This window comes from Myotis yumanensis, unplaced genomic scaffold (assembly GCF_028538775.1).
Source record: "Myotis yumanensis isolate MYYU_CA2020_CCGP unplaced genomic scaffold, mMyoYum1.0.hap1 SCAF_8, whole genome shotgun sequence".
Taxonomy (NCBI): domain Eukaryota; kingdom Metazoa; phylum Chordata; class Mammalia; order Chiroptera; family Vespertilionidae; genus Myotis; species Myotis yumanensis.
Genome location: NW_027223759.1, coordinates 25,527,268 through 25,539,507, shown reverse-complemented (window position 1 = coordinate 25,539,507; position 12,240 = coordinate 25,527,268). Strand labels below are relative to the sequence as shown.

General features: G+C 43.8%; 1 protein-coding gene across 1 annotated transcript in view; it reads left to right on the top strand.

Annotated features, from left to right (window-relative positions):
• WDFY1 (WD repeat and FYVE domain containing 1) overlaps nucleotides 1-11,662 on the top strand; it is a 39,041-nt gene extending 27,379 nt beyond the window's left edge. Inside the window, exons 7-12 of the mRNA XM_070422242.1 lie at nucleotides 1,495-1,621; nucleotides 2,820-2,925; nucleotides 3,393-3,494; nucleotides 6,168-6,298; nucleotides 7,397-7,505; nucleotides 8,456-11,662. Of these exons, the coding sequence (XP_070278343.1) occupies nucleotides 1,495-1,621; nucleotides 2,820-2,925; nucleotides 3,393-3,494; nucleotides 6,168-6,298; nucleotides 7,397-7,505; nucleotides 8,456-8,515 (635 nt within the window). The 3' untranslated portion in view covers nucleotides 8,516-11,662. The remainder of the gene's footprint in view (nucleotides 1-1,494; nucleotides 1,622-2,819; nucleotides 2,926-3,392; nucleotides 3,495-6,167; nucleotides 6,299-7,396; nucleotides 7,506-8,455) is intronic.
• Nucleotides 11,663-12,240: the final 578 nt, after the last annotated feature.

Sequence of the window (12,240 nt, the reverse complement as noted above, 5' to 3'; positions counted from 1 at the left end):
AAATTGTAAAACCTTTTCAGGAATGTTAGTGTTTTTAAATTGTCAGTTTCTAGGACACTGAACAAGACTAGTGGATCAGTACAATGAAAATAAATGTATGGGCTGGGTCATCCTCTACTTGGGAAACCTCCCCTGGGAAGGGACAGGAAAAAGAGGTCAGGTGGAATTTCATTATTTCTGCAGTGCAGTGAGTTGGCAAGACTCCAAGAAAGTGTTTTAAAACTCACTTGGCTGTATTCGGTAACAAATTAGAAGCTTCGAGGCCATCTGGTTTAGATTGAAGAATTGGGGGTTGTTAAAAAGAATTAATGATGGACTTTTATGAAAATAGTGTCTTAAGTCTAACAAGTTAAATGTTCTCCACGCTGTCTAAGCAATCTACTTAGGTGAAATCAAGTCTGTCAGACAGGGACCTTGTAGAGGGAAAAGGAGAAAGAACAGTAAGTTAGGGTAGACGTGGGCAGGGAAGCACAGCCCCTGAGGACACCCCTTTCCGTTTATGACTAAGAGTCTCATGACTCTGGGCTCCTAAGTGTTCTCCAGGTTGCTAGGTGAGAGTGGGTTCTGGCAACTGCTTAGTCATGTTTGTATAGAACGATCATGTTTGTCTGCTATTAAGCCTCTAGCTAAAGAGTGTGGGGCATAGGTTTAAACAGGGTCAGGATTTATACAAAATTATGCCTGAAGCCAGTTTTGCAGAATACTTCCCCCCACACACACTTTTGTTAAGTTTCTCTGAGAAACCGCTTGTGCTGTTTGCTTTGAATTATATAAAATATTATGGGCTTGTATGACTGGTTCAGTTTTATTAAGCTTATTAATCATTTTCTTCTAGGTGAGCGACAGTCACTGGAGTAATGATGAGTTCTGTTGAGAGAGAAATCAGTAGAAGGAAAGATTTTCTCAAGGGTTATCTAATCTGATAAGTTTAGCCAATTTGGACTTTTTACCTAAATTTCTGAAATACCTGCAAACCTTTCCTTCGAGACACTTAATTTTCTCAAACAGGCATCTTGGCTGTAAAACTGCCTGCACGGTCCCAGAGATCTCAGTAGTCCAGCTTTCTAGCTTCTATGAGATGACCTCAGTAAACTAACGGCCTGTTCTCATTAAATGTCAATGGCTATATTTTTCAAAAGCTTTTTATAGTCTTTTCAACAGCTGTTTTATAATTTTGAGGTACGGAACAAGGAAACGTTTATTGGAACATCTTTGCCCTTTTGTACATCTTTGATGTACAACTGAAGACTTTAGTCTTACGACCAGGAGAGTGGATGTGCTGTGTCTTCTCATGACTCGTGATGAAGCGTTGAATGGCCCTTTGTACAGTGAAGACACATGTTTCCTGAAAGACTCAGCTGTGCTAGTTGGGTCTTCAGCTGTCAAATGTGTGTGCCCTGACATGGAGTTAACTTAACCAATCCGCTCTCTCTCCCTGCCCCTCCTACTCTCTTCCTCCATCCCTCCTTCTCTCCCTCCCTCCCTCGCCCCCAGGTAGTATCGCCTGCCTCTGGTGGGACCCCATCCAGCGGTTACTCTTCTCTGGAGCCTCTGACAACAGCATCATCATGTGGGACATCGGAGGAAGGAAGGGCCGCACGCTCCTGCTCCAGGGCCACCAGTGCGTGACTGTTCTGGGGGTGGGGAGAGAGCCCGAGTTTGGGGACAACAGGGGAAACTGTGTTTCCAAAACGGCCATTTGATAGAGCTTACGGCGTCCACTTTTAACTGCTTTTCTGGTAGTCCTGAGTGTCTGGTGTTCTGTAGCCAAAAGGGAAACGAAGAGCAGAGGGTTTTCTTCCTCCTTGGTCCAAAGGGCACTTCCCACGTGTCTCTCCCAGCGAGTCACCCTGTTGAAATAAGCTGCTCAGGCCTGGAGCCCAGGCGTGGACTTTGACCATGGACGTGTGTGTAATGCGATACTAAGCCATTCTCCAATCGGATGCCTAACTCATTTTCTTAAATTACAAAATATTTCATTAAGAAGGAACATGTGGTTTGATGTAGTCGTATGGCCATTGCTATGACAGTGTAATACTCAGGCTCTTGCCATCTAGTCTTGAAAGGAAAAGGAACCCTTTCCCCTTTGTTGGCTAGGTTTGTCACCGTCCACCATAACCAGACTCAAGCCGAAAAGTAGCCACGGAAACATTCTCCATTCAAGCCTACAGGCCAGGAGATTGTTCCCCAGAGCCTCCACGGTATCTGCCTGTGTACATGTGTGAATGTGTGTGTGCACACGTGACCATGTGTATGTGCGTGTGCGTGTGCATGTGTGACCATGTGTATGTGCGTGTGCGTGTGCATGTGTGACCATGTGTATGTGCGTGTGCGTGTGCATATGTGACCATGTGTATGTGCGTGTGCGTGTGCATGTGACCATGTGTATGCACTGTGAGCATGTATATGTGTGCACGTGTGAGCATGAATGTACCAGTAATCTCTGTAGTGTGTGACCACTTGTTATGGTTGGGTTCAGGCAAGGCAGTTACACCTCCTTTGTTCTTTGTTTCTGAACAAGGAGGTAAACCGTGTGCACCTGACAAGGAAATCATGGTGATTGGTCCAGAAAACTGTAGTCATCATCTCTGACCTGCAGTTCTTAAAGACTAACTTGAAAGTAGTGTTTGTTTTGTAGAAACTATTATTCTTATAGTAAGTTAGAGAATGCCAGGTAGTTTACACCAGAATCCATATTCCCATCCCACAGAGTGAGTGATAAAGGCCAAGGGCTGATTCCAACAGGGGAGAGAGTTGCGCCTCCATGGAGACTGTCTGTTTCCCATACTGAGACCAGTGCTGGTGTGTATCATCCACAGTGACCGGGTGCAGTCGCTGTGTTACCTTCAGCTCACGAGGCAGCTCGTCTCCTGTTCCTCGGATGGTGGGATTGCTGTGTGGAACATGGACGTTAGCAGAGAAGAGGTTAGAGGAGGAAGTGGGCAAAGCTGGGGGACAGGGGGTGGAAAATCTGTCTGACCAGGTGCCCAGCGAGAGGGATTCCCCTGTTAGGCACCTTGTGGTCCCACCAGCTGCCCCAAGTGGTTGTTTGCCAGATTCTGTAAAAAGGGGTTTTTGCCCAACTGGTTGAATAATTTCAAACAAATTTGGCATAACAAAAGAAATAGACAAAGACAACTCTAAGAGTTCAAAGGAGAATTGAATAATTTCCTCATATCTATAGGTTGAAAGTTGAACAATTCTGTAAACATTACTAAAATGATAGCGATTACTCAGAACACACACATAGTAGTGAGTATGGCAATAGCTACAAAATACTGAGAATTTTTAAAAATGCTAAGCTCAACCATGTTTAGAACTATCGTATAAATTTCTGAAAAGCCAGTGTAAACATGCGGCCACGCTGACGTTGGCTCTCTCTCTTCGCCCAGGCTCCTCAGTGGTTAGAAAGTGATTCTTGCCAGAAATGTGAGCAGCCCTTTTTCTGGAACATAAAGCAGATGTGGGACACTAAGACACTGGGGTTGAGACAGGTACGTAACCAACTTGGAGTCACCACCGGGTTAATCGTGCATTCTGTCACTTGTGTAATTCTTATTTTGTTCGGAATCACACTTCTTCTCCAGAAGTGCTGTTAATTCATACTTTTTTTTTTTATATGACCACTCTCTGGTGATAATGAGCAAGACCTTTCCTCGGGCCAGTGAGACTATGCCATGGCTGGTCCTGCACTAGAGACTATCCCCTAACTGTCCCATGGCTGGTCCTGCACTGGAGACGGTCCCCTAACTGTCCCACGGCTGGTCCTACACTGGACACTGTCCCCTAACTGTCCCATAGCTGGTCCTGCACTAGAGACTGTCCCCTAACTGTCCCATGGCTGGTCCTGCACTGGAGACTGTCCCCTAACTGTCCCACGGCTGGTCCTGCACTGGAGACGGTCCCCTAACTGTCCCATGGCTAGTCCTGCACTAGAGACTGTCCCCTAACTGTCCCATAGCTGGTCCTGCACTGGAGACTGTCCCCTAACTGTCCATGGCTGGTCCTGCACTGGACACTGTCCCCTAACTGTCCATGGCTGGTCCTGCACTGGAGACGGTCCCCTAACTGTCCCATGGCTGGTCCTGCACTGGAGACGGTCCCCTAACTGTCCCATGGCTGGTCCTGCACTAGAGACTGTCTCCTAACTGTCCCATGGCTGGTCCTGCACTGGAGATGGTCCCCTAACTGTCCATGGCTGATCCTGCACTAGAGACGGTCCCCTAACTGTCCCATGGCTGGTCCTGCACTGGAGACTGTCCCCTAACTGTCCATGGCTGGTCCTGCACTGGACACTGTCCCCTAACTGTCCATGGCTGGTCCTGCACTGGAGACGGTCCCCTAACTGTCCCATGGCTGGTCCTGCACTGGAGACGGTCCCCTAACTGTCCCATGGCTGGTCCTGCACTAGAGACTGTCTCCTAACTGTCCCATGGCTGGTCCTGCACTGGAGATGGTCCCCTAACTGTCCATGGCTGATCCTGCACTAGAGACGGTCCCCTAACTGTCCCATGGCTGGTCCTGCACTAGAGACTGTCCCCTAACTGTCCCATGGCTGGTCCTGCACTGGAGATGGTCCCCTAACTGTCCCATGGCTGGTCCTGCACTAGAGACTGTCCCCTAACTGTCCCATGGCTGGTCCTACACTGGACACTGTACCATGGCTGGTCCTGCACTGGACACTGTCCCCTAACTGTCCCATGGCTGGTCCTGCACTGGAGACGGTCCCCTAACTGTCCATGGCTGGTCCTGCACTGGAGACTGTCCCCTAAATGTCCATGGCTGGTCCTGCACTGGAGACTGTCCCCTAACTGTCCATGGCTGGTCCTGCACTGGAGACTGTCCCCTAACTGTCCATGGCTGGTCCTGCACTGGAAGAAGGGGATGCATAGAAAACCCAAGCCTGCTGGTAAATAGATACAGATCTTTCCCTTTGGGACTGTTGTTAAGGTCACTGTTTCATACTAGCCAAGCACCAAATTAGAATGAATTAGGGCATACAAGCCTCATACTTTCACAAACTGATAAAAAGTAACAATTTAGCCCTCACTGGAATACTGTGGCTCTAATAATGTTAGATTATTCCTAAATTGTTCCACATAAATCTACCTGGAATATTTTTAGTAAGCATGTGTAATATTTTTAAGCATCTTTCAAGTACAATTTTTGTTTTTTAAATTAAAAGTAGCCTATAGATTTCAAAGATGTTCTTCTCACTAGGTATGCACAGATACTAAAGTTCTACAAATATATATATGCCAGACTTGAAGGTAGCCACTCACTCAGGTTTAATATGAATTTGTGCAAGTAAGTAAAAAGGAATGCTGATTGTACTCATTTTATTACTGGTTACACCTCTATGAAGGATTGGCCTAAAACTTGTGTGTGGTAATAAACTTTCTTGGATTTTACTTACAAAATTGTACTCCTGCAAGGTCTAATATGAGACTATCAGGCAATGCAGGAATTATTTTAGCACTTAAAACTTTCTAATGCTCTGAAAATGGTACCTGAATTGTTTCATTAGCTATTTCTAACAATGCGTGACGGTGGAAACTAGTGCAATGTAGCTGATGGGTGAAGAAGTCCCTACTTCTAAAGGAAACATGAAGAGATTAATTTTACTTTTATGATTAACAGCTAATAGCGGAGGAAATGAACAGGTCTTTCAGTATAAAAAAGTATGTCCGAATCAGTAATAATAACTGGACTATTTTGGAATGTTCTTGAAGCTTTATTTCCAGAGTCACAATTGAAAGACTAAAAGAGATAGTAAAACATCTGATTATGCATGTTGGTTTCTTAATGAGGGCATATTAAATTTAAAACCTTATTTCTTGACTTTCCTTTGACATAGAAATAGATTTCTCCTCCCTGAACTCTCTAATCAGTTGAGCTGCTAAGTGGACTTGAACTTGGTTTTAATATTTCTTGACATCGAGACACAAGATGAATGAACAAAAAGCAGTATCTGACCGATATAGTAAGGTTGTTTGGAAATCCTTGTCAAATAGTGCAATTGCCCACCTTTTGGCTGTTAACTGCTACATTAACTTGGAATGTTTATAAGTCAAGGCAAGATTTCCCCACTCCGATCCATTCCCCTGCTCTGAAGGGAAACCGTGTGCATTAAAGCAAAAGTGAAACTCCTCCTTTCCCTCCTGAAGCACCACTGCAGGAAGTGCGGGCAGGCCGTCTGTGGGAAGTGCAGCAGCAAGCGCTCAAGCTACCCCGTCATGGGCTTCGAGTTCCAGGTCCGCATGTGTGACTCCTGCTATGACTCCATCAAGGATGAGGAGTGAGTGTTTGCGTGTCTCAATCTTACTGTGCGCCTGAAACAGGAAGTGACATAGATGTACTCCTGCCCACATGTTTGTGTCTCCCAATTTCATAGACGATGTCTAAACAGAGGATCCTATTCTAGCTTTACGACACAAGACAGATTTCTCTCCCAAACTGTGAGAAATGATGCTGCTAGGACCAGCCCAGGCTTGAGCCCCCAGCACTCAGGGTGCTGCGTGGGGTCAAGGCCACGTGCACACTGACGCAGTGGCCAGCTGGTTCTCTCCAGAAGCATTGAATGCTCTCAGCTTTGCTCACCTGTGTGTGGAAATTTAATTACTGGGAAAATTCTAGAGACCAATGGTTTTTTCCCCACCAAGATCTGACCTAGAAATCAGTTCTTAACTATTTGTGTTCAGACATTTCTGTCTGTTCCCCATTCTGTCCTGACTCAGGCAGCTCCACTAGGGCAGAACCATCATTTTTGTTCCCTTTCCGTTGAGTCTTCTTTGAAAGTAATAGATGGGCAAACCTTGGCAGAGGCCCGAGTTGGAAAGCCAGTGGGCACCATTGGTCGGTGAGTGCTACTGCCTGGGCACCAGAGTGGTCTGGGAGCCTGCAGCTGTCTCGTGCCCACACTGTGTGATCTCATGCAGGCCGTTTCTCTTCTACGTGAAAGGCTCTATAAGTACAGCTGACTCTTGAACAGTGTGGGGATTTGGGATGCTGAACCCCTGGCAATTGAAAATCCACAAATAACTTTTGACTCCCTCAAAAACTTAACTACTAGTAGCTTTCCGTTGACCAGAAGCCTTACTAATAACATAAACAGTTGTTTAACACATATTTTGTAAGTTATATGTATTATATACTGAATTCTTACAACAAAGTAAGCTAGAGAAAAGAAAATGCTATTAAGAAAATTGTAGGGAAGAGAAAATACATTATAGTACTGTACGTATTTATTGAAAAAAATTTGCATATCAGTGGACCTGTGCATCACACCCATGTTGTTCAAGAGCAGCTGTATTTCCTTTCTGTTGCTAAGAAAATGTGTCCCTCAGCTCTAGGTACAGTCAGGTGACTTCTAAATGGTCCCTTTTCTCTTTGTTAGTCGGACTTCTCTAGCAACCTTTCATGAAGGAAAACATAACATCTCCCACATGTCCATGGATGTTGCCAGGGGACTGATGGTGACCTGTGGGACGGATCGCGTTGTGAAGGTAACCTGCATAATTGTCCCAATTAGCATCTCAGCGTAGATTGCTCCCTTATCATGCTGTGAATGAGCATGACATTTCTAGTCCAGCCTCACCTTCTGATTAGCAAGCTCATCTTCCCCTTTCATAAGCTACCTGTAGCCATCAGAAGATCCGCAGTAACAAACTGCATGCCTGTGAGTTTCCACGCCCTCGGCCTTGGCGCTTCACGAGGCATTTCCCTTTGCCTGGCACCCCCGTTGCCATCTGGCTGAGTGAGCCCAGGGTTTCCCCTCCCCAGCTGATCCTTTGCTGAAGCCATTCCTTCCTGTGCTAGTTTCCTTCCATCCTGGGCAGAAGGCGTCTAGTTGTAAGAAATAACCACACTTTTTTTTTTCATTAATTCCCATTAACACAGAAACTGAAAGTAACTATTTTATACTTAGTACCTCTCTTGAGTTGTGAAACTATGACATATATTATTTCATAATAAGGTATAGACCAGTGATGGCAGACCTTTTGAGCTCGGCGTGTCAGCATTTTGAAAAACCCCAACTTAACTCTGGTGCCGTGTCACATATAGAAATTTTTTGATCTTTGTAACCATAGTAAAACAAAGATTTATATTTTTGATATTTATTTTATATATTTAAATGCCATTTAACAAAGAAAAATCAACCAAAAAAATGAGTTTGCGTGTCACCTCTGACACGCGTGTCATAGGTTCACCATCACTGGTATAGACTATAGTAGAACATCATTATGATGTAATTTTCAGGTGTCTAGATACTGCTGAAAAGCTTTCATCACGTTTAGTGTTTTATCACTGTTGGGGTCAGGAGGCAGTTTTGCACTGAAAGAAGAGAATGAGCTCCTTTGGCCCTTTTCCAGTCCCACGCCTGTTTGTGTCAGTCTTGGCTCTCACGGGCAGACCAGGTGACCAGTGCTGCCTCCTGGTGCCTTCTCTCTTGCAGATATGGGACATGACGCCCGTGGTGGGCTGCAGCCTGGCGACCGGCTTCTCTCCACACTGACCCGGGAGCCGCGAGGTCTGCACCTTCCCAGCGGCAGCCTGTACAAGCGCCACCTTTCCCTGTGGCACCACAGTCACCGTCACGTGGACAAACAGAAGCCACTTAAACACAGATCAACACTTTTCAAAGGAAAAAAAAAGTAAAGATGTATTTTGGGGAATTTGTGGACCTACCTGTGGTTCCCGAGGAATGGAATCCCTCCAGCAAAACTTCCTCACGAACAGTGAGCTGATGTGGACAAGATTGATATAGCAAATAGAGTTTTAGAGAAAAAAATATTGAACTAAAGAGTTGATGCCTAAAATGTTCTTATAACAACTGCAAGTACACACACACATTCCCCTTGACCTGCTGGGCCTCCGGGCCCTGTGGCTGCTGTGGGAGCAGGAGTGGGGCAGGGAGGGCACTCTCTTGAGGGAACGCAGTAGGAGCTTAAGATCCCAGTGACTCCTCATGTGCTGGCAGGATGTGCACCTGCTTTACACTTAGTTATTGACACTCAATAGAGACATCTGTTCTCTTCAGTGCCATCTGCACCTAGTATTTGGCTCACTTCACTTGTTTGTCCTGCGGGCAGTAAGCCATGGGCGAACCTCATGGTGGTTGTGAGTGAATTGTGAATTCCTCTATTAACCAAGGCAGTCCAAGTTCTTCCTTCCCCTCACACATGCTCTGAGGACAAAATGTTTTTGTGTTGCCATTACCATGGGAGTCACACAGCCCCCTGACTGTTTGTCATTGCAGTTAGTAATGACTGATGGAAAACCCAGCTACCAGCCTGTGTGCAGTGGGAATGATCATTCTGTTCCATGGAACAGCCCAGTCCTCCTAACAGACACTTTCTATTTCTAGTTCAAGGTGAGCCCCATGATATTGTGGCAGTTAGTATACACCTCAGACAAGAACTCCAAAGCTTTTTAACCAATGTTGACTTGTAGTCATTGTAACTAATATGAAATATATTAGTTACGTAACAACTTGCAAAATCCGTTGTATCAAATGGTGTTTGAAAGGGTTTTGGCCACTTAGTACCAGAAGGGGGAAGAGGCGGGAGAAGGGGCACCTGCTTTTAATATCCAGATATTTATTGTTTGTTTTTAACAATAACACATGTATCTATTACTTTACGGCTATGGAAGTGAGTAGAGAGAGGCCTACATTTTTTAAGGATAAATTTAAAAATAGCAACAATATTTTTGTTAGTCTGACTGATGGATATTGATAGAGGCTCACTACTGTGTTACTCTGTCGGGTTTGTATGAAGACCACATGTTATTCTACATGATAGAAGTAAGGGACTCACCCTGTGTCTAACAGCAGCTCAGAGGAACTGTAACATTTGACAGGCAGTTAAACTGAAATGTCAAATGGCAAAGGGACACAAATGCTGTGGGAAAGGGATGGGGTCAGGCACACCCTGTTTTAGAATGATCTGCGGTGAAAGTTGACTTGCCTCAGAAATAAGACCGAAGGGTGTATTGCTCCTTGTAATTTTTGTATTATATCACCTGAAAAAGATGTTTTCTCTAAAAACTTTCCCTAGGCTTTCTGCAAAATGTACATTACTAATATAATCTGGAAGGAAAATCGAGTGATGCTAACTTCTACATGGCATCATTGACTGTTGACTTGTGTTCAGTTAGGGTTCAGCCCCACAAAGGTGCTATCCTGGGGATTTTATGAAGTCCTGCAAGGAAAATAGAATGTGATCAATTCTTTTCCCCAATGAAGAGCACTGAACTGTGGTTCCATTTTTCTTTATTCTGTAAAATGTGACTGTAAGTGTCTGTGGTAGACTGAGTAGAACATCACAGCTGCTAAGAATATGCCATAGCTTTCAAACTTCTTTTTATTTTATAAAAACTTTTTAATGAAGAACTCCAGTGCTCCATAGAGACTAAGATTGTGATAGTGCCTCCTAAGGGGTTAAGCTAATAATATAAATCAAGGAGGAAATGCATATTTAAGGAAGAATTAGAGTGTGGTATCGGGAAAGGAAAGGAGATGTTTCCGTATTGTTTTCTCTCCACCTGAGCCTGTTACCATTTTTCTGTATGAAAACACTCATGGCAGCCTTGTCTTGCCTCTGTCACAAACTAAGTAGCAAATGAGGGCATATTTTCTATAGAGGTGGGCAAAAATTATTTTCTCAATTTTACTGACTTGGGCACATAAAGATAGTACAGCTAGGCTTATAGTTATTGCCTTACTTTGACTGTGTTCCTCTTAAACGGGTCACTTTAGATAGTTCTTCAAGTAATGTTTACTGGTTTTTCCATTCCTGGGATACTCACACTCATTTGTACAAACAGGTTAAGAAGTATAGAATGTTAGAGAAGATCCTTATGCTTAGCCCTAGTATGTATAGGACATGAAAATGCCAATTCTTCATTTTAAACCTGTTTTTAAGTTGCCCTTTATTAGTGCAGGTGATGGAGATATCTCTATAGCAATAGGTGGAAACATTACTCATTTCGTTGTAAATCTCTGTTTGCTATGTCCTAGTCCTGTCCTGCTCCTGGTGCATATAAACAAACATATTGGTCTAGATGGTATCACTTTGTCCTCTCTGTACAGAATTCAGTTTGTTCATGTCCACATTTTTAAGTTGAAACTGGCCCAAGTATGTAATAAACTCGATAGTGGTTCACACCCAAGGAGCTATTTTCTAAGATCAGTTTTTTTTTTTTAATTAGTTTCTACTTTCATTACTGGATCTGATATCCCTTAAAATGTAAGAAACCAGTTACTGTTAATGATAAACCATCTGCTCATTATAAATGTGAGGCTTAACAAATAAGTAAGACATGCTATATTTATTCATGGTGAGCAGATTACTGAATGCCTACTCTATTTTCTGCAGTTTATTATACAGCAACTCTTGGAGTAAGTTGAAGTTTAATTGTGCGACAAATTTGCATTAGAATATACCACTTTAAGTGTTTTTCTCTATAGCCTTTTTGACTGGGGAGTCGGGCAATGTTGATTAGTACATTTTGTCCCTGTACTAGTGATGTTTCTATAAGATATGGTGCCCTACGGATCCAAGAGAGCTAAAAATCTTTGTCCTTTGCTCCTATTTGTGGGTTCTGTTTTTGTGGGGGTTTTTTGAGAAAATGTGTACAATAAAATATTCCTTGCTTGTTACTCTGTTGCTTAATTTAGCTTTTGTTTTTTGATCTGGACACAGGGCAATAATAGTAGCTGCTGTGTGTTTAGCACCCTCGGTGTGCTGCCTGCTCTGCCGACTTTATGTTATTCAATCCTGGCAACACTTCAGTCATTATTGCCCCATTCACAGATGAGAAAACGAAGAAAGTCCTGTCTGTCTTTCTGTCTGTCTGACTTGAAGCACACACCTTCTTCATACCACCTGCCTTAATGTGCTAGTGTGTAGTGTGTTATGTAAGGGAGGCAGGTGGTGGTGTCTCTTTTGGAGTTTATGAAGCCCTGGGGTCAGGTGGCTCAGCACATCCAGGCTCTCAGCCTGCACTGTGAGCTATGAAGAGACGCCAGATCTGTGGCCCAGTCTCCCCCTCACAGCTGTTTTGTCAATAAACACGGTAGTTCTGACCTAGAAGAAGTGATTCTTGGCTTAACTGATAAGAGGTTGATTTGGAAACCAGAATGGCCGTTTACTATGCTATTAAAGAGATAAGCTTTATTTTTTCTCATTCTCAAAATAATATGTTTATTATAAAAAGAAACTAAAAACAAATAAAAAA